Source organism: Maniola jurtina, chromosome 1 (genome assembly GCF_905333055.1).
Source record: "Maniola jurtina chromosome 1, ilManJurt1.1, whole genome shotgun sequence".
Lineage (NCBI taxonomy): Eukaryota > Metazoa > Arthropoda > Insecta > Lepidoptera > Nymphalidae > Maniola > Maniola jurtina.
In genome coordinates, this window is record NC_060029.1 from 16,489,518 (window position 1) to 16,515,077 (window position 25,560).

At 39.8% G+C, this 25,560-nt stretch overlaps 2 protein-coding genes across 2 annotated transcripts in view; both read right to left on the reverse strand.

Moving 5' to 3' along the window:
- The window catches only part of LOC123864535 (laminin subunit alpha-1), a 79,002-nt gene extending 71,885 nt beyond the window's left edge, over positions 1-7,117 (reverse strand). The window contains exons 1-2 of the mRNA XM_045905037.1: positions 6,988-7,117; positions 5,988-6,357 (exon numbers count right to left, since the gene is read on the reverse strand). Of these exons, the coding sequence (XP_045760993.1) occupies positions 5,988-6,222 (235 nt within the window). The 5' untranslated portion in view covers positions 6,223-6,357; positions 6,988-7,117. The remainder of the gene's footprint in view (positions 1-5,987; positions 6,358-6,987) is intronic.
- Positions 7,118-14,483: 7,366 nt separating this feature from the next.
- Positions 14,484-25,560, reverse strand: part of LOC123867411 (laminin subunit alpha-2-like) — a 30,922-nt gene continuing 19,845 nt past the window's right edge. Inside the window, exons 3-17 of the mRNA XM_045909407.1 lie at positions 25,178-25,342; positions 23,119-23,292; positions 22,598-22,703; positions 22,004-22,209; positions 21,205-21,345; positions 20,968-21,075; positions 20,508-20,670; positions 20,001-20,188; positions 19,365-19,560; positions 18,901-18,989; positions 18,107-18,246; positions 17,694-17,841; positions 16,808-16,964; positions 16,545-16,706; positions 14,484-14,557 (exon numbers count right to left, since the gene is read on the reverse strand). Coding sequence (XP_045765363.1) covers positions 14,484-14,557; positions 16,545-16,706; positions 16,808-16,964; positions 17,694-17,841; positions 18,107-18,246; positions 18,901-18,989; positions 19,365-19,560; positions 20,001-20,188; positions 20,508-20,670; positions 20,968-21,075; positions 21,205-21,345; positions 22,004-22,209; positions 22,598-22,703; positions 23,119-23,292; positions 25,178-25,342 — 2,217 coding nt within the window. The remainder of the gene's footprint in view (positions 14,558-16,544; positions 16,707-16,807; positions 16,965-17,693; positions 17,842-18,106; positions 18,247-18,900; positions 18,990-19,364; positions 19,561-20,000; positions 20,189-20,507; positions 20,671-20,967; positions 21,076-21,204; positions 21,346-22,003; positions 22,210-22,597; positions 22,704-23,118; positions 23,293-25,177; positions 25,343-25,560) is intronic.

Here is a 25,560-nt window from a genome sequence, read left to right on the forward strand (position 1 = left end):
AAGACAATTATTTTAACTACTTTAACTTGCGCTTGACTGCAATCACACCGAACAAGAGATGATGTAGCCTAAGGTGAAATGCGCCCGCCCAGAAGGTTAAAACGACAATCACACACAATTAACAGGGCTCTCTCCGTCACTCGTTTCATACAATCGTAGTTCCAATTTCATTTGAATATTAAGCAACCAAAGTCCATGAAATTTTGCAGACATATTCTAGAAACTAATATCTGTGTCTGTGGTGTTTTAGATTTTTCTAAAAATATGTAGTTTTAAAATTACAGGGGCTCAAAGATTTGTATGAAAATTTTTAAGACCGCATAACTTTGAAACCGAATATTTTAACAAAAATATGGAAAACCACAGACATAGATATTAGTTTCTAGAATATATCTGCAAAATTTCATGGACTTTGGTTGCTTAATATTCAAATGAAATTGGAACTACGATTGTATGAAATGAGTGACGGAGAGAGCCCTCTTAATCATTATTAATTATTAAAACAGTTTTTATTATGAAAAGTTTAAAGCAAGAGCAACTTGAAATCAAGAGAAGACAAGGAACAAGTTGTACGATTAAAAAAATTAAAACCTCGACTGCCCTGCTAAAAACAAATTAAAAAACCGGCCAAGTGCGAGTCAGATTCACGCACCGAGGGTTCCGGTACTCGGAGTTTTTCCGACATTTTGCACGATAAATCAAAAACCATTATGTATAAAAATAAATTATAATCTGTTTTAGAATGTACAGATTAAGCCCTTTCTGATAATACCCCACTTGGTATAGTTAGATAAGTAAGATACCATGCACACATTTTAATTTTTTTTTGTGAGGTAACCACAAATTCATGGTTTACGGATTTTTCCTTTACTTGTGCTATAATTAAGACCTACCTACCTGCCTTTCATGATTATAGGTCAACGGGAAGTACCCTATAGGTTTTTGACAGACACCACAGACGGACAGACGGACATACAGACGGACAGATAACGACATAAACCTATAAAGTTCCTTTTTTCCTTTTGTCTGGAACCCTAAAGTTAAAAAGTTTTTTTTCTTGTACAATGGTACGGGAGCCTTCATATTATGGGACTCCGACTCTCACTTGAGTGCGTGTGCAGTAAAACGACTCACGACGAATAAAATGTCTCAAGTGTGCGCCCACCTCTAAATCCGTTCCATTAACCCGAATGGTTCCGCATTATCAGGCCGATTTATGAATGGCGCGTTTTGGCAGCGCCGCAACTATCTACGGGTCGACGACCTTTGGCAATTGCGATCGAACAATCGGTATCGGGTTGCTATTTTTCGGATAAGCAAATAAACAGGCTATCTTCTAAGTAGACGGAAGTCATAAATTACATTTACTTATTTTGTTATATTTCCTGCTTCTAAGGGACCCACAAGCTTAATTCGCTAATCCGGCAAAACAGACAAATCCGTATGGTACAATATTGTATGAGCAATATGCACCACCCGCCCTCCTATTAAAGAAGCAGGAAATTCAAGAAGAAGCAGAAATCGTTCCCCTAATTAATAAATTAATAAATTAATTACTAATATTTTATTTATTAGGTAGACCCAACAAGAAACGCCTCTTTTACCCTATTCCATCTGTCTGTTAAATATATAAAAGGAAAAGGTGACTGACTGACTAACTGACAGAATGACTGACTGACTGACTGACTGATGACTGATCTATCATCGCTCAGCTCAAACTACTGGATGAATCGGTCTGAAATTTGGCTTGCTGGTCACTATTATGACGTAGAAAAATTCCATCCATAAGGGTCCAAATTCCATCCATAAGGTGTGTGCAGTCCCCGCGGATGAAGCCAGTAAAATATAATTAAGTAGGTATCATTTTGCCTAAAACAATGACCTTGATCGTCCTAATATCGATCACGATTCGCGAATCACAATTCCCCGACAGGTTGCAGCCTGCGAGATGGGCCCCATAAAAGGTCGCGATAACATTATATGTACGGCCTCTTGCTGAGGCATAATTTGTTTTTGACTATCGTAAAATCTGCTGTTCTGCTAATCATCATCATCATCATATTTCAACCGATTGACGTCCACTGCTGGACATAGACCTCTTGTAAGGACTTCTACACGCCGCACAGTGGGGCAGATCCAGGAATTAGACGGCCAATATTATTTTCTCCCATATATGTGTTGTAAATAGGTTAAATTATATTTTTTAGTATTTTGGGAACTTATTTTTTAAAACTAACTGATGCCCGCGGCCCCGCTTGCGTATATTTTGGTTTTAAATCCTGTTTGTCGATATTCTGATTTAAATCATGTGGAAACCATGGATTTTCTGAGATAAAAAGTAACCTATGTGCTAACCCAGGGCATAATCTATATTCATTCGAAATTTCAGCCAAATCGGTTCAGTAGTTTTACCGCGAAGGAGAAACAAACGTTTTTTGACACGAAAAACAAATAATTCCATAAAGTGCCAAAACAGATTTTATTTCTATATAAAACATAGTAAAAAACTAAAAACACTAAAACTATAATAGTAAATTAAAATCGTGATTATGATAAATTAAGAAAATATAAAAACAAAAACTAAGAAAATAAAGATGCAATGGTAAATAAAAAAATACAAAAATAAACATAATGTGATTCAGATCAATCCCAAGTGTCTTCACCAGAGCTAGAGCTCAATTCATCCTTGTCAAGTTGGTCCGGTTCAGATTCCTCATGAGGACATTCTGCTGTGTTGAGTTCAGCGGAAATAAGCATTTCCAACGCTTCTTTGCTATGAGGCACATTTTTTCTTTTAGGTTTTGGCTTTATGCTGGATATTAATGGATCCGAACTTAGCAACAACCTATTAAGGCCGTCATAATTGCATTGCTCCCTTGAGCATTTTCTTGCGAAATACCGATACTGGCGAAAATGTTTGTTTCGTGCCTCTGCTGCTTCTTCGGATAGTAATCCAATAGGCAGAAGTGCATGATCCATTACAGTTGCACAATGTATTAAGATTTTATGCATTGTTGGAGACATAGGGTGCCAGGGATACAACTCAATATAAAGTTTTGTGGTCTGTTTCTATAGTGCTACGCATTTTGAGTGTTTTTCTGCGTTTACTTCTCCCACTTGAATCTTCAAACGACTTTGATGGTCTACCAGAAGAAGGCTTTTTAGGTCTCGGTATTTCGTATGTTCCTTTTAACCATTCATCATTCTTTTGAATGAAAGTATGGGCCTTTTTATGTGACTCGATCCATTTTTTCTTAAATTGTGACTTTAGACGTGAGAAATTATGTTTAACTTCCTTCTTTTGTTCATCACAATATTCATCTTGTGATAGAATATATCTCTCAAGATAAATCAATTTTGCATCAAAATCGGGCAAGTCTTGTTATTGCATTTTAGTAAAAAGAAATCCACGTGTTACGGTCCGAGTCCCTAAAGTGCCTTCCTATTCTGGAAGCAAATAAAAACCGGTTTAAACCGAAAAAAAAGAAATTTGTGAAATACGGCGATTTTCCGCTATGTACTTCATAGCCTTCAAAATATGGATTCCGCGGGAGACCGCAGCTAATCTCGATGTATTCAATTAGGGATAATAGTCAGTTTTTATTTACAATGAATAAAACCGATGGGACTCGGTGGGAAGTTAAAGTAAAACCTTTTTGAGTATCTAAAAGATGATTTTTCGACCGCAACAGAAGCATTATTTTGCAAGTGCCATAAAATATCTATTTTATCGTTATTCAAACTTTTTTATAAATGTAATATATGGGCGCTTACCTGTTATAATCGAATCCATTAAGATTTTTTTCAAAAATAACCCACTAACATATAAAAATCACTTTTTAAAAAGTTGTTTTAATTGAATCAGTTAACGCAATATGAACACTTAGAGTGACGCTCAGGTTTAGACTGACACAAAATGGTGAACACCCCTAATTAGAGGATTAGAGAGGTGGCATTATGTTCGGTGTCTACTTAATTACCTAAGGTAGTAAGTTTTGTTTGTCAATGGCCATTTTTGAGAAATCGATTTATGGCCAGCTAATTCCCGGAACTGCCCCACCGTGCGCCGCCTGAATGCAGCGGCTCTCTGTGACTGGTTTGATGTCGTCTTTTCACCTAGTGGGAATCTTCCAACGCTGCGGTTTGCGGTGCAAGATCGCCATTGTAGCACCTTGGGACCATCAGTTTTTAGAACTACTAGCCGATGCCCGCGACTTCGCCCTGGATGGATTTAGGTTTTTCGAAATCCCGTGGGAACTCTTTGATTTTCCGGGATAAAAAGTAGCCTATGTGCTAATCCAGGATATTATCTATCTCCATTCCAAATTTCAGCCAAATCCGTCCAGTAGTTTTTGCGTGAAGGAGTAACAAACATACACACACACACACACACACACATACAAACTTTCGCCTTTATAATATTAGTGTGATATGCCCTGCCCATTGCCACTTCTGCTTTGCAACCTACTGAGATATGTTGATTACCTGCGGATCTCGTCATTTCTGATTTGACCACGTGGAGAAACTCCAAGAGAACTCTTCCCATCACCCGCTGAGTGATTCTTAACTTTATGAGGCCCACAGTTAGCGATCATTCTGCTAATCGATACTCGTTATCGAAAAATTATGTGAAATTGATTTTAATTTATCGTAACGTCCCACACTTTTATGAATAATTTTACATAATGTTTCAATCAAGAAAACTGTGTTGGCAACGGACACGTGCAATGTATAAACTTGAAATAATTCGTTAAAAAATATAAGATCCGTAACTGCCGAATAGAATCCATACAAAAACATCACAGGTACGTCCGAGTTTTTCGTATGTGTTTCTACTATATAGCATATTATATAGACATATTAAAGAAGATTAAGAAAGAATATTTTAACAACAACTAAAAATAAAAAATAAAATTAATAATTTATTTTTTATTAATTGGAAAAATGAAGGAGCATAAATGTTAAGAGAAGATCAGCAGGTATTTAGGCCAGAGATATTGCATTGCCAAATGTGGTTCCGGTTTCAGTTGAATTTTCACAGCTAACCGATTTTTAAAACAGCAAAAAGTCTGCTATAAATACAGAAAAAAATTTACATAATATTCTCAATGGTCTAAAAGGTAATGAGGTCAAAAAATTGTCAAAAAAAAAGAATGTAAAGTACAAGAAAGTAAGTATCAAATTTTAGCGCAGCACACTTGACCCCCATATCTCTAACACCCATCACATCTCAACATCAGATTAAAAGTAAAAAGAATGGAGAGAAATGCGGCCAGTAAAACTTAAGGTTTACGAACAAACATACGACATTCTATTACCAAGAGCATACCAACAGATCATTAAAAAAACTAATTTATGACCACACATTAGGTCGCTCGGGTTACAGATGTCTTTCAACTAATAGGATGTTTTGCTCAAGTTTGAAGAACACCGGTGGAAAAGGTGTTAAATGATGAATCATCACTTACACAGATACATTTGAACGATTTATCAAGTTTTTAGAATTTATATGAATGTATTCATGCTTACTAATCGTAGAAGTAGGCGTCAAAATGATAGATACTAATGGATCAACGGAAATGGTATAGCTAACACAATTAGACCCAGCGTCATTAAATTCAGATAGCGATACGCATCGATGGTTAGAAGTACGTTAACTCAAATTATTTAACCCGGTATCAAAAAATTACTTTTCCACAAAACACATCGCATTCAATATAAGTTGTTCTGTGATTTTCTCGTACCATATAAATTTTCATTTTCATACGCTTACATAGAAATTTATCTACTATCAATTATTCAAACGTAAATTACTCCATACTTGTCAATATTGCAGACTATCTACACTCCATATTATAATTTTTCATTACAATTACAGTAATCACCATTTCATTAAAATTATCTTCCATAACCAGAAGTTTAAAAAACTGCAGTGACCCAAATAAGTATGCTAACAAAATTTCAATGAAAAAAGAAAAACTCCGTACCATATTTGAGACCGTACCAGGTCTTGTGGAACGGTTGGTACCGCCTTGAATTAGGCGGTGGTCGTGGACGTCTCTGAGGCACCGAGCAAGACGGAGCACAGCACAGAAGATAAAACCTTTTATCCCGAATCTTCTCTGCAGCTTTCAGACGCTCTCTGGCTAAACGACCAGCACATCTCCTGGGTCCAGCTGCTTCCACTACTGTCACCAACACAAGCACTAATAGCCAACGCATGCTACACGATTATATCATTGCACAACACTGCCAAATCAGATTTTCAGGAATCGCGAACTTACAAACAAAGTTGCTGGTATCACATCATCAGTTTTTAGCGCTTTTTTTGTTTACCTGTCCATTATACTCGTAAATCTGCAATTGAATTTGCCGAAATATTTAACTTTTTCTATGATATCACATCTGAATTCAATATTCTGACGTTTATTGACGATAATTTATAAGAATTTTGAATTTTTTAAATTTCAAGTCCGAAAATGATGATTATAAGTTACTGAAAACTCTAAATAAATTAAATGTATTCTAGGATTTGTAAGCTGTCTATTGAACTTTTAAAGTTAAGGACAGTGTATCTAATTAGTTTGTGAATGAAGTCGTTTGATTTAATGTAAAGAAAATGTTACGTAAAGTATGAAGGGAGCCTTTCGTTTCAAGTTGGATATTTTAATAAAATCTGGATTGCATTGTAACTTGTATTTGTGTATTGATTGATAACGTCCCCTGATTGAGCACTCCCATTCTATCACTGTCAATTAGCTCTGATATTGATAATATTGAAATGAGATTGTTTGTTACGGATTTTATGTTTATCGATTACTTTTTCAAAATCATCTCGATGGATGGACGTGATTTCTTTCTTATTTTTAATTGATGATTAAAATTATTTGGGCCCCTAAAATTCAGTCAACTATACTACTAGCAAGTAAAAAATTTTAAATAGTTTTTCAAAATATTTTGGAAATATTTTTTTTTCGTGAATATGACCTCAAAACTTATAATTAAGTTCGCAATGTATTCAGCACTAAGAGCACTCGAAACACGTTTATATTCACGGCGAGATATGCAACTGGTAACGAGTAATAGATTAGGTTAGGTTAGACATGCGTGTGCGCACGCCGGGCCTGACACGGCGACTGAGTGCCTCTGGCGCGAACTCATTTCTCATGGGTTTTGCTCCACGAGCCATGTCCTGGGTAGGGTTGCCAGTCCTACCAGTGTTCCAGGATTCGTTGGACTCTTAATGATAGCTATTTTCATTTTAATAACTGCTCTATAAGCTCTCATAACAATATCCCAAGATTTAGATTTATAACAATAATGTAAATAATAGTGATTGAATCGGACCAGCTTCGTTTTTTTTTAAATAGACCAGAACTTGAATGCCTGTATCCTGACCTGCTAGCAAGTGATGATGCAGCCTAAGACAAAACCTATTCACTAATAATTTGAAGATAACTACTCGTAGGCATATTAAAAGTGGCCGGGAAAACTGATGCCGGAAGAGTATTCTATATCCTAGCGGTCAGAAATAGAAACCAGGAGGTAAATCGCTTTGTGGGTATGTGACCGTGGAATTTTAACTACGTACGGGTGCAGACCTTGACGATGCCTTGCGGTACGATACTGAAAGGTGAAGGCAGAACCAGGTCAAAAGGTTTGGGCACATTCTCCAACATTAGATGGGAGGTTGGGTGGAATATTTACGAATCCTTTCTCAATGAAGTGGAATTAGTGATAGAAAGAAGCTTCGAAGGCTAGTTTTCAACTGGAAATTGAAACAAGTGAGCTTTTTGAAGTTGTTGTATCTGGTAGAGTAGGTGGATAGAGCTTGACTACATTCTACTCTTTGAGGTTGCCTGTCCCAATTTCGAACGCATCATCATTTATCGTGAAGATATATGCTTGTACTCATACATGTACTCATAGAGGAGACGCTTGTAATCACCAGGTGGGTGATCCGTCCATTCCACCCAATACCCCTGTTTGGACATAGATTACTGGTGTCCCAGTAGCCTACACCCTCAAATAACCCTAACAATAATATTATCTTCTATGGAGAAATTAGTTAGGTCTTCTTCACTAATTCTGTCTTTGTCTTTGCTCATGTTATCTTCCATTTCGTGTCATTAAGCCCAGAACAACACGAACGGAGCAGAATGAAAGAAGAACTTCTTTTTAACCCCCGACCCAAAATGAGGGGTGTTATAAGTTTGACGTGTGTATCTGCGTATCTGTGTTTCTGTGTATCTGTGTATCTATCTGTGGCATCGTAGCTCCTAAACTAATAGACCGATTTAAATTTAGTTTTTTTTGTTTGAAAGGAAACTTAATTGAGAGAACATCGGTTCAGCGGTTTGAAAGTTATCAGCTCTTTTCTAGTTACTGTAACCTTCACCTGTCGGGGTGTTATTAATTTTTAATTTACACTTGTTATTGTTTTAGTTTTCACTTCCCGAATTTTCTCCCGTGGAATTGGCAACTCTATTCCTGGGATGCTAAAAATGCGCTCTTTCAACTTGCCCCGATTGACGATTATGTGTCAAACTTGTTTTATATACGAGTTGTATCCGGAACACCGTTATGCCCTTAATTGGGCCGTTGACTTAAGCAAATATGGCGCTGCAATATAACTTGCAAATTCTGAATGATATTACGATGTATAACAAGATTTTCATTAAGAAAGGGACTGCATTTTAAGTTCGAATAAACTTTTGGCCTACGTTTTTGGTACTTAATGTATTCTTTTGAAACTGTGATAGCCTAGTGGTTAGGACGTCCGCCTCCTAATAGGATGACGGGGGTTCGATTCCGGGCACGCACCTCATAATTTTCGGAGTTAAGTGCGTTTTAAGTACTTAATTAAATATCAAACATTGTGCGGAAACCTGCATGCCTGAGAGCTCTCCATAATGTTCTCAAAGGTGTATGAAGTCTGCCAATCCGCACCCAAGTACGGATTGGCAGATTTCATACACGCAGACGGAGACGCTGGCCAACCAGCGTGGTAGACTATGGCCAAAACCCTTCTCACTCTTATTTTTTTTTATCTTAATAATAAAGAAAAATGGAGGGCCGTCAAAGTTGTTAGTTTTAGACCATATTTGTGACGAGGGCTATCTCAAAAACTAAACTAGCTAGGGATATGAAATTTCGGTATAATATTATGTACCAAACACTATGTCTTAACAAAAAATAAGGAAAACGATTTATAAAATAGTTTGTAAGTTGTGACTAAAACAAACGAACATTTTTTGGGTTTTTCTTTCACGGTTTATTGAGACGTTCTGTCTCGGAAAAGAAATATTTCATACACCCAAAATATGATGTTCATAATTATGTACGGAATCCTAAAAGAGCGAGTCCCGACTCGCACTTGACCGGTATTTTCCTTTTGATGTACGGGTCCTTAAAAATGTTGAGCAAAGGCGCAAAATTAGCATAGCCGCCAGTAGGTATCTACTCAGTTGCCGACAGCTACAGTCCACTAATTAGGACGAGATCTACGAGATTGTCTGATAACGAGTGATAACACGCGGGTGGGCTTCTGGCCGACACGACAAAGTCCCATCCCTTCTAACCACTCTTATAACTAGTGGCCCAAGCCGTAAAATCGCGTGAATAAATGTAAATGATGTTTTTATATAATTAGATAGCATGCATGATTGTAGAACAGGTTACTTTTGAAATATTTTCGGGGCTCAAGCAAAGCAAATGGTGCAAAAAGCAACTCACTTTCGTTTCGGAGTTATGTGCGTTTAGACAATTAAATATCACTTGCTTTAAAGATGAAGGAATACATCGTTAGGAAACCTGCATGCCTGAAAGTTCTTCAGAATTTTCTCAAGGTGTGTGAACTCTGCCAATCCGCATCAGCGTGGCAGATTATGGCCTAAACCCTTCTTAATCTGAGAGTGGTGATCCCGAATAGAAGGCAAGTATGTATAAGGGTATGACCTACTGCATAAAAAGTCAATAGTCAAAATCATTTATTCAAAGTAGGTACAATTGAACTCCTTTTGATGGTCGAAGTTGTTGAATTTGTACGATAATATAGTGGTGATAAAATTAATTGGGTAAGTAACTTAAGACTAAAGCTACGAGGGTTCCAAACGCGCCCAAGTCTGAGAAGAGCCCACGACAAACTCAGCCGGGTATACAATTCAATACACAACAGTAAACAATTTTTTTTTACATAGTTTTAACAGAATATCCATTGGTTCAAAGCAATAAAAGAATATTATTATTGTAAAGGAACCATTAAGAATTATTATTTCCTAAGATCTTTGACATTCACCGCCTCACGTTACAATGACTGAATGGTGTGTGACGTAATTTGATTCATACGCCCGAGCATGTGCCTTGTTTCTTTTATAGTGTCTGTCAATATATTTTTGGTAGGTATTGGTAATAATAGATTACTGTTTTAACGTAGAATATTAATTGAAGTGGTTGGATACCAAACTTGTATAATATTAACATTTTCAGAGACGATTCCAAAACAAAAAAAAACCGGCCAAGTGCGAGTCAGACTCCGCACCGAGGGTTTCGTACTCGGGTATTTTTCCGACATTTTGCACAATAAAACAAATACTATTATGCTTAAAAATAAATAAAAATCTGTTGTAGAATGTACTAGTAAAGGCCTTTCATATTATGATACCCCACTTGATAGTTATCTTACTTTGAAAATTAACACATTAATTATTTTTTTTGTGATGTAACCATAAATTCACGGTTTTCAGATTTATTCCTTTACTTGTACTATAAGACCTACCTATCTGCCAAATTTCATGATTCTAGATCTAGAACAACGGAAAGTAGGTACCCTATAGGTTTTCTTGACAGATACACGACGGACGGACGGACGGACGAACGGACGGATGGATGGACGGACGGACGGACGGACAGACAACAAAGTGTTCCTATAAGCGTTCTGTTTTTTCTTCTGAGGTACTTAACCCTAAAAATTATATTTCTCCAGTCAGTTATCAGTATTTAGTTTTTAAACAACAACTTAGCAGTACCTATTGAGGACTGACACGGCCTTGTAATCATTGCCTTGTTACTCCATAGATTGCGAGATCTGGCAACATGTGTTCAATCATATAATCCAGTTGGTGTGCACAAGAGGTGTTTATTAAGGCGCTCCAATAAAGATCATTCGCACATGTGCCTTAATTCTATTGAAGGTTGCAATCAAAGCATTTGATAGGAATTAAAGGTTATAGATAACTAGCTGATGCCCGCGACTTCACTCGCGTGGATATAGGTTTTTAAAAATTCTGTCAGAACTTATTGATTTTCCCGGATAAAAAGTAGCTTATGTGTTAATCCAGGGTGTAATCTATCTCCATTCCTTTCAGCCAAATCCGTCCAGTAGTTTTTGCGTGAAAGAGTAACAAACATACATACATACATACACACACACCCATACACACATACACAAACTTTCCCCTTAATAATATTAGTGTGAAGTGTAATATCAGTTATAAGTTTATTAAAAAGACAGAATTTTAATTCCAGAATCAGAATTCTAAAGAGTCGATTCATTTTGCTAGATAGATCACTTATCTTTAGTCAAAAATCCACTGTTTTCGCCCTTGGTTAATTAATTGACACCAGTTATTTTTTTTAAATCTGCCCAGCTTTAAGCGTCTCCTTTATGCTTCGTTTCTTGTCCAAATTTTTGAGGTTCGTGATATCTTCTGGGAGTTGTCAGAGTAGGTAATAATTGTGATGGCTCCCAAACTCTTGGGTATGTTATTGACATGAAACAACTATGTTTAGTCAGCATGATCAAAATATGATAGCGGTGATAGCCAGGGTTAAAACGTCGGCCTATCATTCGGTGGTCCGCGATTCTATCGCACCTCTGACTTTTCGGAGTAATGTGCGTTTATCATTACAACAGAAACATTGTTATATACCTATATTACTAACCGTTTCAATTTGGTACCAGAACCAAACAAATAATGCATAGCAAAACGAATAGCCATAAAGTTCCCAGCGAATTCCAGAACACCGGTACGCTGCATATATGAATAATGCGCATCACTTGAACCCTGCCACTTGCCGGGTGCTAACCGTACTAACGAGGTGAGAACAACACTCTACTATATTACCCGGGAAGGCAAAGTTCTTAGTCACTACCAAATAACATCAGATGAGATCCCTATGTTTTTTAGTTTGTTAGTTGGGCAGCTTTTGGATTGAGTCAAGTCTTCTCATTGTCAACTTTAAACGGTGTGTTGTGTGTGCCAAAACGTGGACACTGTGGCTGCGATCTCTTTGACTTTGCTTGAAAAGAGACAGCGTTACACCGCTGGCAGAAATCAGTCTTGTTTTAACTGAAACCAAAGTCAAAGTGCACTCTATAGATTTCAACCTGACAAACGGTCTCGTCCACAAATTCAAAGTAATAATAATAATAATATTTTTTATTGAATGCAACAGCTTACGACTAGTTTTTTACAAATGACTAATTACAAAGTTTTTATTAAGGCACTTACAACTAAAATAACTTAGTAAGTAAATCTAACAAAAAACTAGACATAATTTTTTTTTAAAGATCTAAGCTGTCCTTAAACTAGGTAGAAAAACCTGTGTCTTAGGCGACAGTGCTCTCCTTTACTAATTGAGTCTGAGTAACAAAATTATTAGAAGTCGCTCAGCGAGCTTTGGAAAGGGCTATGTTAGGAGTTTTCCTGAGGGAGTAAGATCCGAACAGATCTGCACGAGAACCAAGGTTAAGCCCCAGAATTTACTTAGAAGACAGAAAAAGAATCGTTTATCAAGATCCCTAAGACTGCTAAGTAGATAAGTAAAGTATTTGAATACAAATGCATAAGGCATTATTATAAATTGCATGCCCTTTGTGCCGGTTTTGGTCAATTGGAACCTCTAACTAGCATGGCGGGCAGGACGGATTTCCGGCTTGCAGCTAAATGGCAATTGTAAGATGCGCATGCAGATTGCTAACCGGTTCGGTCGTTTGTGATAGGCAGAGAACTGGCACCAGGAATTCTTAGCTGGTTTCATTTAAGAACTAGCGTGAGGAAACTCTCGGTGAATTGACATCTGTCAAATGTCTGGCTATAGGGGTGACGAGAAATCAAAATACCGAGAAAACCAATAAAAAAATTGTGCAATTTATTTTGTTTAGGCATTTCAATAGTGCAAAGTCATTTATTCAAATTGGGTACTATAATTTGTACACTTGTAAAACAATGATGTAGTGGTGATAATTAATTACTAACTATTCAAATCAAAATTAAGAGTAGGTACTAAAGCAAAAGTTACAGCAAAAGAGGTCTTAAATATAATTTTGTCGAACCTTCTGTAATTTGGCACCAGCTTCTTGTCTATCCTTGTGTACCATCTCGTTATCACTGCCTCTGAAAGTTACTCCTTGTACCGAGCGCTAAGAATACAAAGGAAAGGATTCACAACCCTTTCTCTAACGTTAGTGTTTGCCTAGATACTTAGGTACGTACCTAGACAAATAAGACAATGAGGATGAGGGCTCTAGCCACCATACTCGTATATTATATGAGTTTATCAGTTTGTTGAGTTTGTTTTAGACTTAGGTTTAAATTTTTTGTCATTATTACATCATTCCGTGATAGCCAAGTGGTTAGGACGTCCACCTATTCGGGATGTAAGGAATTCGATACCGGGCACGCACCTATGGAAGGAATCTGCATGCTTGAGAGTTCTACATAATGTTCTCAAAGGCGTGTGAAGCCTGCCAACACGCAATTGGTCAGCATGGTGGACTCTGACCAAACCTTTCTCTACTGAAAGTTGAGACCCATGCTCTGTAATGAGTCGGCAATGGGTCCGATGGGTGACCGATCATGATGATAATCATGATGATTTAACCATTATATTCCAAATTCCACAATTAACAATCAAGAGTTTTACAAAATATGGCAGGTAGGTAGGTACCTAACCAATTTGAATAAATGATTTGAGTTTGAGTATTGCTAAAGCAGCTCTTGGATACGGGGAGCTAGAACTGAAGTTAAGTTTCAGAATGCCAGAGATTTTGCGAACTTATTGTGAGGTTCGTATTTATACAGCAACAGACAGACTTGGATGCACAAAACGATAAGCACAAGAAGCCGCAGACAGATCGACGCCGGCGCAGCTGCGTCGAGACGAATTCACGCAACAAGCGATAAATATAGAGACGCGCGCGCGCGAGCTACATTGTTACATCCACTCTCCAGAGTCCAGACAGATTTCGTAATAATTCACAGCTTTTCCCACTAAACATACACCTTTTCGTTATAGGTTTCACCGACAGTCCTCTGTGTAGGGTCCGCATGGATTTTTTTTAAAATTCAAATACAAGTCGGCCCTTGACTACATTCTCACCGACGAACGTGCTCCTAGAGTGCACGGGTGTGACAAAACAACGAGAGCGACATTTGGTATCCCCAATCTCACTTCATCAAGCCCGTGGCAACCTGGGCTGTCTACTCGGCTTCTGGAGCGAGCTTAGATGGCTGGACTGAAGACTTCTGCAGTGAGGGGCAAAGTCTATGATTTTCTGAGACAAAAGGTAGCCTATGTCCATTCCTGGGACACAAGCTATCTCAGTTGTCTGTACCCATCAAAATCCATACCGGATGAACTGCGAAGAGCTATCAGACAGACAGACATAACCACTTTCACATTCAGATAAGTAAAAAAGTACTTAGACAATGGATAAATTACCAAGAATATACCAGACCACAGCCAAAATGGACGAAAGCGATAAGGAAAACTCTTCGTTTAGGGAAGATGTATATTATTACATTCACATCAAAGCGTTTAACAAAAATTAGCTACTAAACAGATGTGACGTTAACACATCACTTGATTATGCCTACACGAACAAATACGTAGAACCGTCCCTACTATACAAAACGGGTAGAACTATTCCTGGAATCGGCCAGAAACCGCAAAATTGGTTGCGTAAGTGCAGATTATAACCTTTGATGAGATACGCGTAAATAGGAAGTATTTCTAGTGGCTAATTAATTTCATAGCCTGTGCACTTTCTCTAACAAATTATTGATTAAACGAGTGATTTTAACCCGATGTTAGAGATTTATGTATTACTACGTTTACTTTGGTTATTACTTCCATAAATATCTTCTGTTTCTTTAGCTAGATAGACACCTAATTAATACTACCTTAGATTTCAAAACAATTTATATTTTAGGTAGTTACCTATCTTTCTACGCGTGGACTATAAAGATTTCAAAGCCCCATTTTACTCTCCCTATAGGAGTTGTATTTGCAAAAATCCTTTCTTAGCGGATGTCTGCGTTATGTCCGGTAGTTTTTCCTTTTATTAGGGGTTCGTACCTCAAAACGAAAAACGGAACCCTTATAGGATCGATTTGTTGTCTGTCTGTCCGTCTGTCCCTCAGTCTATCGTGTCTCTCAAGAAAACCTATAGGGTACTTCCCGTTGACCTAGAACCATCAAATTTGGCAGGTAGGTAGGTCTTTTAGCACAAGTAAAAGAAAAAATCTGAAAACCGTGAATTTGTGGTTACATCTAAAAAAAAATTAAAAAGAAAAAATTGTATTTTCAATTTTCAGAGTAAGATAACTTTTACAAGTGGGGTATCATATGAAAGGGATTTACTTGTACATTCTAAAACAGATTTTCATTTATTTTTATGCATAGTAACACTACTATGCATATTTATCGTGCAAAATGTCGGGAAAATTACCCGATTACGGAACCCTCGGTGCGCGATTCTGACTTGCACTAAAGAAAGAAAACTTATTATGTAGATTTACAATAAGTCAGGTCTCAATAGATCAAAACAGACGCAATCACTTATTTAAAGCAGGTACAAGTAACAAGTTTGTGTAAAGAGCACATAATGCATAACGCGCATTGCGCTCCGGGCGCTACACCAAGGGAGGTCCTTCGGTCGTTAGCGGGTTAGGCCGCACGCACATTACGCAAATTGCATGGATCTATGACGGTGGACCCAAGGTTGTTAGTACCCTTAGGTCAGGACGGTCAAGTAATTGTTAGTAATTTGGTAAAATGACTAGAAAAATATTGTTTCAGAATTTGAAGTTTATGACCGACTAGATGATGCCCGCAGCTTCACCAGCGTGGATTTAGGTTTTTAAAAATACCGAGGGATCCCTTTGATTTTCCGGGATAAAAAGCAGCATATGTGTTCATCCATGGTATAGTCCACCTCCATTTTAAATTTCAGCCGAATCCGTCCAGTAATTTTTGCATGAGAGTGACAAACATATAAACATAAACACATACACACACGCACACTTTCACCTTTATAATATTAGTATGATTATAGACAGAACTTGAAATACCGATATTTTTAGAAACCGGTACCATACCGATTAAGATACCGGTACAAGGCACCTTTACCATTTGTATGAGACATAAAACCTGTATCATTCATATCGCTACTTTGTTATGAGTGCCGACACCAGAACCGATCAATCACATCACACCTCTCCTAAGATCTCTTCGTCAATGCCTTTATATTACGTACTTACCTAAGCAGCCATCACGTGTGAGCTCGTAATATCCAGTCAAGCAACCTAGACATCGAGGAGGAGCAGCGCCGGTTGCGCAGGTACAGTCTCCTGAAGTCACATCACACTCCTCGTTTACAGCCGCTTCCCCGCAGGAGCATGGTGGACAATTTTCTTCTATGCCTGTAGAACGAAAAACTTATTACATCCCTGCCATATTGATTTTTTTCAAAAACAGCATAGCTCATGATGATTTATGGATGCTAATGCTACTTATTACTTACCTCCAAAGCCCTTAGCACACACGTCACAGGCGCGACTGGTCCAACCCGGTGCGCAGGCGCATTGCCCTGAGCGCGCATCGCACGCCGCCGACAAGGCACCACGACCACACGCGCATTCTATGCAGGAGCTGTTCACCCCGCCTGCCCAGTAACCTTCCTATAGTTGTGACAAAAGTATTTAAGTTGTTTTGTGTTGTGTTGTTTGTAGATTATATCCACATGTTGTGGGCTATATTGATAAGAAGAGAAGAGAAAGAACAAGTGTAAATTAAAAATTTTCAACACCCCCGACAAATCATTTTCAAATAAATAATTATGTATATCTAGGCAACGTCCATCTTGATAGCTTGACATTTGTCAATTGACACTTGAATATTATGAACCTAAGGGTTATCTAACCTTCTTTTCTACAAGAAAACTAGAAAATAGCTGATAACTTTTAAACGGCTGAACCAATTTTTTTGGATTATAGCTAAGAACACTCTCGATCAAGCCACCTTTCAAACAAAAAAAAGTAAATCAAAATCGGTTCATTCGTTTAGGCGCTACGATGCCACAGACAGATACACAGATACACAGATACACAGATACACAGACACACAGATACACAGATACACACGTCAAACTTATAACACCCCTCTTTTTGGGTCGGGGGTTAAAAAGAAGAAGATAGCGATTTAGGAGGTCAGCACGAAGTAATGCCACGAAGTTCCGTGCCACCTTGGAAGCCATGGGGAGGTTATTTTAGTCCGTGCAGTCGGACACGCCCTGCCAGCAGGCAGAAGTCCGTAGGGATTTTTACCTCCGGCGAAGAAAAATGACTGGAGTACGACTTTAGGTAAAAAGAACTCTGATTCTAGTGGTTGATAAAAGTCATCAAACTTACCTGACACTGATCACACCGCTCGCCCTCAGTATGCGGCGGACATACGAGGCACTTGCCACTGTCCACATGACAAGGCCCTCCGCCACACTCGCATAGCTGACAAGATCCACCCAACGTCGTCGGCGAGCCCCAGTAGCCCGAGTCGCAACTGCCAAGGAGTTAAAATTAAACAATTTGTGCCACGTTTTAAAGTAACACCCATAAAAGCTTATTTTTATATTATAATCCGATAAATTGGATAAATATGTATGGTGCAATTCACGCATATTATGTGATATGCACCATCCATTTACTAGTTTCTATACATTGTAAATAGATGTGGTGTAATAATACAACCTTGGGGTACCCCAAACTAGTTGAAAGGATACACACAATGTTTTGGCACGTGTCTGGTACAGTACAGTAGTGCTTACAGTTCACAGTGATCCCCAGTATAGCCATCCGGACATTGCGTGCACACGAACTCGTCACCTTCAGCCGATGCTAGTGCGCAGTTTGGACTGAAGTTGTTCGAAGCCTCGTACAGTGGACAAGCGCAGGGTTTACATGCACCCTGTGGGAAGAGAACCATAATATTAGATTCTATTTATTATTTGAAAACCATGATTTTTAGTGAGTGATATTATGTGCGACAACGCATATCAGTCTATTGTGCATAAGAGATATAAGTAATATTGGGTCGACTTTTGCTTTGAAGCCAACGCTCACGATTTCTCGCTATTCGAAAGCTTTGATTAGACACGCTTGTTTTTTATGGTCTTATTATTGTTAGACTATGGTTGAATGTGGAGGGTATTGGAGCCAATCGCATTAACAACCCATATATTATATGATTAATGTAATGTGTAATTTACACAAGTTTAAAAAATCTATTAAAAGTATGCTCCTGGAAAAAGCTTATTATACAATCGAAGATTATGTAAATGACAAAAAAGCTTGGATTTGATTCGCTCCAGCAATATACGGCGTTGCAATTGCTTGTATACAGTACCTATGGCATATTATTGTAAATTGTACATTTGAAAAGAGCAACCGCCGAGTTTCTTGCTGGTTCTTCTCGGTAGGAACAGCATTCCGAACCAGTGGTAGATTATTTTGACGATTCAAAAGCACTTGTAAAAGTTTAATTGAATAAAAATAATTTGAATTTGAATTTGAATTTGAATTTGAATGTAGGGTGTAAGCACTGTAAGCTAATATGATTTACCTGAACTGGGTTTCCGTAGTGTCCTGGTAGACATCTTTCGCAGTGTGGTCCTGTAGTGTTGTGGAGACACGGCCCACATTGGCCATCCACTGCACCGAACGAAAGACACATTTAACAGGATTAGTAAACGCTTATCCACATTTAATATGTCTAAAAATTAACAAAAGCCTGAGAATGTTCCAGCAAAATCTGCTTAGGTGTTTGACAAAGACAGGCATTTGATGATCTCCCTGGAGCAGTAGTGGCTGGCTAAGGGGTTAATAACATTGCCATAACCCTTCCAAATTAGCTCGCTACCGTCATCACTTACCGCCAGGTGAGATCGCAATCAAGGGCTAACTTGTAATCGAATGACAAACAAACATATCAAAATCACTTCAAATTCATTTATTTGTGTAAATGTTTGGTCCGTTGAACCGGATAGTTCCAGCAAGTAAACATAATAATAATTATGTCCTTCCGACCTGCCTCACATCCCGCGTGCATATTACACGCGCACGGCACGCACTCGAAGGCCGGTGCGGAGCCTGGAGCACGCAGCAAGCGCACGTGCGTCCACGCACACGTCGTGCATTGCGCGCCTATGTACCCCGCAGGGCACGTGCAGATTTCACGGGTGTTGCTTGGAGAGCCTTTCAGTACTATGCTGTCTAGTCGTACCTGATAGTGAGAATTTTGTATAGAAGCAGGGGTTATTTTGCGGAAGTCCATGATATACAAGGAGACAAAAGGTTAATTTGCCATAATCGGTGTCGGGGCAAAACGTGCGTCGAGTGGTTTTGGGATTTGTGTGGTGCTGCGTGGTGGTGGTGGTGCGTATTGCTTGCTTGGCGGCTGGCTTTTCCTGCATGTTTATCAGTGGGAGGGCGAGCGGTGCATGTCGCGTGCTGCATGTTGCACCATACAGATTTGTTTGGTTTAGCGGATTATAGCAAATTAAGCTTTTGAATCTTAAATATCGTCCCAATTTCATGTATGGAAATTCTGGAGAGTTAGATTTTTTTTGTTAAAACAGAACTAAGAAATGCCAATATCATAGCTTTTCTGATATAATCAGGCAAACTTATTGCAGTATTTTCTAGACCAATCGATCAACTAACCTCATCTTGATCAAAATGGAAGTGTGCACGGATCATGATAGCTTTCAGATTGCTCAGTACATCGAGAAGTTGAGCTCGGGAGACGAATTCTGATCCGGAGTACCAACTGCCTTCTACCAGCGGCGCTCGCAGTTCTATCAAGCCTGGCGTTTCATAGCTGGCGTTGCCAAAGGACAGTCTTTTACCATCTGAAAATTAAAAAATATGGTTAGGTATATATTATATAAAACTAAATATATATTAATATTGTAGATACAATATTTTTGGAACAGAATTCGTGCTTCGCTAGTTATTTTACTTAATTTTTTGGACAACTTTATAGTCGCAAAGCTAAAAATGTGGATTTAATGGGTATCGCCAATACCCCGCGCGATGTTGGGACTATAGTGCGCAAATACACGTAGACAAATCTGAACATAGGCATACCTAAAGCTGCGTATTGTACGATTATGCACCCCTTGATAAGCTCATGAAGAAGTATAATGGAGAGAGAAGCATTACCATTACCATTAGCAAGTAGAACGTAGTCCGGCATCAGACTAGCGCTGCCTCCGGAGTCTCCTCGTGCAACTGCCCACGTGATGCGAGCAACCAGCTCCCCTCCATACGCCTCCGTCCTCTCCCCGCTGTACGTTGAGCTCATGAAGAAGTATGACTCCCAGCCTTCCACCTGTAAACGTTTGTATTATCTTTTGCGAATAATTTTGACCAACATCTCAAAGTTTCACTTAGCTGTTGGATCAAAGGGTATAACCTTATAGGAGAGGATAGGTAGTACTTCATGAGACGGCACTCATTAAGAGGAGGTTCCTAACTCAATATAGTGGAATCCTCCCCCTGCCTACGGACATGAATGCTTAGATATTTCCAACATAATTTCGCTTTTTATTCGAATATCTGTTTGGTCTGACCTCTCAATACGGTTGTGTGGAAGTCGAAGGAGTATTTAAATTAAATATAAAATTACCTCATAGCTGATGAGATAGGGTCTTCCATGTTCATCAACTGTTACTTCGAGGGTTTCGGAGGTGTCGTTGGAGCTGATGAGCCAGGCGTCTCCCAGCGGCAGCGCTATCTGTCCTCCAAAACAAGGAAATTGTGGTATTATTGTGAACAAAAATTGACAAATGAATAGGATGGAAACAGAACGGATATGTTAACCCATATCCATACTTCCATACTATGGCTAAAAAGAGATACTCACGTCATCCCCAGCTTCAGGGTTGGCAACACAGTGGTTAGCGACGTGTGAACAGTAGCACGGTCGACAGCCCTCGTGTAGGTCTCCACTCAGTCCAAAATATCCTGTTGCGCATACGTCACACCTCTCGCCTATCACATTTGCCTGGACAAAGTATAAACGGTCTCAACAATAAGTGGAAGCGTAGTCATGCACTGAAGGAACATAGCACTGGAATTTCCTATACCTACCGTGTTCATCGAAACGACCTAATATCTTAGTGCGTCCTTTTCACTTCTACACAATTGTGCAAGAGAGAGCGCCCTATGTTAGCTCGACTCCCTGAGGTAAAGGAAAGCGGCACCGTTACGTTACGGCGGCGTTTTATTGGGTGCTTAGACTTACGTCGTCGTAAAGGGAGCCTACTGTCATTTCAAGTTTCTAACCCCAGCAATTTAAACTGTGCGTTGATAATCAGTCACGGCTTGGGTATAGATTTATATTGTGCATACCTAAATATGTCTCATTTCAACTTTGTCGTCTTGTTTGAGCAAAGTCAAAGTTTGACTTAGATACCCTAAGCACAAATCTTAACTTACTTCATAGTTGGTTTATCATGAAGATCTGCATGTTTTTTTAATAAAAAAAATATAAGCCGACTTATACTCCCCTTTCCCCTCCAATAAAGCGTAAAGCTTGTTCCAGTAATTGGTACGACAATAGTGCCAATACGGGTGGGGTTTGAACCGCCGACCTTTCGGAATTCAGTCCGCTCCTCAACCGTTGAGCTATCAAGGCTCTATGTCAGGTGAATTAAACATACCTTGCACTCACAGACGTCATCACACACCCTCGTCGGGTCTGTGATGCCCCTGGGGTCACACCTACACGCACGCACGGTGGTCACTTCCACCAGGCAGTTGGGGAACACCGTGTTATCCCCTTCGCACCTGTCGCACAGAGCGCCCGTGAAGCCGGCGTTGCAGGCGCATTGGACCTGGTGATGCTTTCTGTTCCATTTGCATGACCCTGGAAATGTTTTCATTAACTTTTATTATCATCATCATCATCTCAACTGTTAGCCAAATGTGGATTGCAGGACTTAACAAAACCTTTGAGAGCATTATGGAGAACTCTAAGACATGAAGGTGTTCCCACGATATTTTAGGTGGTTTATTCTAGTTGTTAATTCGTGTCCTATTCGCAGGGAGTTTTTCCTCTAAATTTTATAAAATTGTCCTAAGAATGTCCCTGTATCTTCTATGATTTTAGATTTCCCCATGCTATCCCAGTTAAAAAAAGCACATTGTATATCATACTTCTCAAAGAATTACTTTTACGAACAGACGAAGGAATGTAGCCAGAACAAGGTGACGTTTTAGACTTGAAGGTAGCTAACAGGTTATTGTTTTCTCACCATCAGATCCTTCAGGGTCGCAGTCGCAAGGTATGCAGGGGTCGTCTGGCAGGATGTTGTAATATCCGATGAGACAGCGATCGCACAGCGGGCCCGCTCGATTCTCCTGTCAATGAAAATGGCGAGTTTTAGTGAAGCAAAAAAAAGTACCCTGCCTTGGGATCTTAATCATTGATAATGTCTGAGTGTGCATACTAAATTGTTTTTTAAAAATTATTTATAGGTTATCGCTTGGCTGCCATCAGAATTGCTGGCAAGAGATGATGCAGCCTAACGTGTTCGCCTAGAAAGAAGATTTTTTCGCCTTATTTCCTCTTGACTCGAGGGTGAAAGGTGAAAAGTGAAAAGAGAAACTGATGCTGGAACGGCGTTCCATATTCTAGCGCGTGAGCAGAAATCGCGCGCTGCGCAGGCGTGGGACGCGCTCAGCAGCCCAGCGCTGCTGCAGTGCGTACCACACAATATGCCGTGGACGCATGAGCATTTCGCGCTCTGGGGTTGACGTACAGACAGCAACTCACGGTGCAGTTGACACACAGTATGGCGCCTGCGTCGTCGTAGGAGCAGGCACCGCGCTCGCCGCACGAGCAGTCGTCGCGCGCTGCGCAGGCGCGGTGCGCGCGCCACGCGCCGCCCGCGCAGCAGCGCTGGCAGTGCGCGCCGCACGTGCCGTGGACGCACGAGCATCTCGCGCTCTGGAGTTAACAGTTAAAATAACTTATAAGTAAGCACATGATCATTTAAAGCTATTAAAGCTATTAAATGCACAATGAACAGACACACTTTCGCATACTATAATAATAATTACCTATAATATTAAAACGGATTCAAGCATTTCTTATCATTGTGTGTTTCCCGACCCTTTAACCAGTATCGCACGAGCATTTGAGTTGATAAATCGTGCTGACTACACAACATGAGCACTGTGGTTTTCGAGGACACAATTTAGTATACTTACTACAAATTGTAATATTCGATACGTGTACCATAGCACAGAAATTCCGTACCTGCCAGTATGAGTGTTCAGCGTGCTACAAGCACGATCGAGATCCGTGAACGGATAACAAGAATGGCGACGGAGGTAGTAACGGTGCGTGGTGGGCGGGCTGGGGCAAGTCGGCAGGCAGGACGTGGCAGGCTTGCAATACGCGGTGGTGGGCAGTCTACGCGAGGTGGTGGGCAGTCTACGCGAGGTCGTGGGCAGTCTACACGACATGATGGGCAGTCTACACGAGATTATGGGCAGTCTATATATGGTGTGGCTTCAGCTCAGTATTTTCCAACGGAAAGTGTCTCCATTGTGCGTAGAGGCGGTGGAAAGGGAACAAGTCGTGGTGCGACTCGAAGAAAGGCGTCCGTAGGAAGAAAAAGTGTGGGAGCTAGAGGAGGCGCTAGAGAAAAAGGAATTGCGATGGGGAGGGGAACTACTAGCGCGCGAAGTAACACAGGCAGTGTTGCAAGACGAGGCACTGCCTCGACCTCACGAGGCGCAAGCTCACGAGGCGCAAGCTCCCGAAGCGGTAAAGGATTTCAAGCTACCGCGTTTGCAGCAACCGGGTATAACTGGTGACAAAGTTCTGTGTATAAAAGTTTTAGCGATATTGCCACGCGTAATTAAATCATATCTAGGCCAGGAAAACGTTTTAAATGACTAATATTTTATACAATATACGTTTATCGATTTCTATAAAACTGTCGAGTACTTAGTGATGTTTTGTTCGAATTCTTTGATAAATAATTTAGTACTGGTTGACCACCCCCGGTTTCGCTTGGGTGTGCTTGTCTTCTGCGTTAAAGCACGGGCACTCAACATAATGCATTGTATTGTACTACGTAGTACTGGTGAGTGATGACTAGGTAAGTAGTTTAACCTAACAGTATAGTACTGCTGAATTTGTTGTGGGCTCTTCTCAGACCTGGACGTGTTTGGAACCCTCATAGCTTTAGGTTTCTCTTCTCCCGTCGGTCCCTCAATTTTGAGGATCGTGACTTCTTTGAGATATTACTTCCTTCACGATGTGCGCCATTTTTCCCTGTTAGACTTTAGGCTTTACTAACTAGGCTATACGGAAGGCACTGCAGAAGGCTGTGTGCTTCTCAGATCTGGTCAGACCAACGCCTCGGGCTGCATGCGTTGGTGTCTCTTTTCTCCAATCTTTAGTTTCTCTATAAGTACTACTCGCGTTTTCCTAGCAATGTGACAAAAGTAATCGAGCATCCGCCGCAGGCAGTTGTTGGAGCTTTAGGTTTACTACATCATTGTTTGACAGTCAGAAAGTGTATAATAGTACCCAATTTGAATAAATGACTATGACTTTGACTTTGAGTGGTGATTAGGTTGTAGGGACACAAGTAATATGATGCCCGCGCCTAAGTCAGCGGACCACCGCGGCTGCCTTAGAATTATATTTTTATTCTGTATTTTTATTACGACAGTCTGTACTACGTTCCCTTATTGGGTACACGCGTTTGTATAATAAACGAGATTATAAGGGAGATGTAGTATTCTTTATATCTCCCACCTTAGGAGAGGCCCAATATCCCCTAAAAGGTGGTAGAGCTAGGTAATATGGACCTCACCTTATGGTCCACTGAGCAGTGCTTGGCGTGTCCGTGGCAGATGCATCTAGCTGCGAGCGTCAGTTCCCTGACAGTGTAGTACTGGTGTCTAGTAGAAGAATGCGCGGCTCGAAAGGAGACTCGTACTCTTCTAGCTGGCACACCTTCTCCTATACCCACGTGCATCTGAAAGACAGGGATAGATGATGGTTACGAGATTCTTGACTATAATATTGACGTCATGTTATATATTAAACATTTTTTGTTAAACCCGTAAATTGTTTCATTCATCATGATCAATCGCCCCTTCACTACTGGGTCTCTTCACAGAATGAGAAGGCCATAGTCCGCCAAGTTGGCACAGTGCGAATTGACAGACTTCACACATTTTTGAGAACATTATG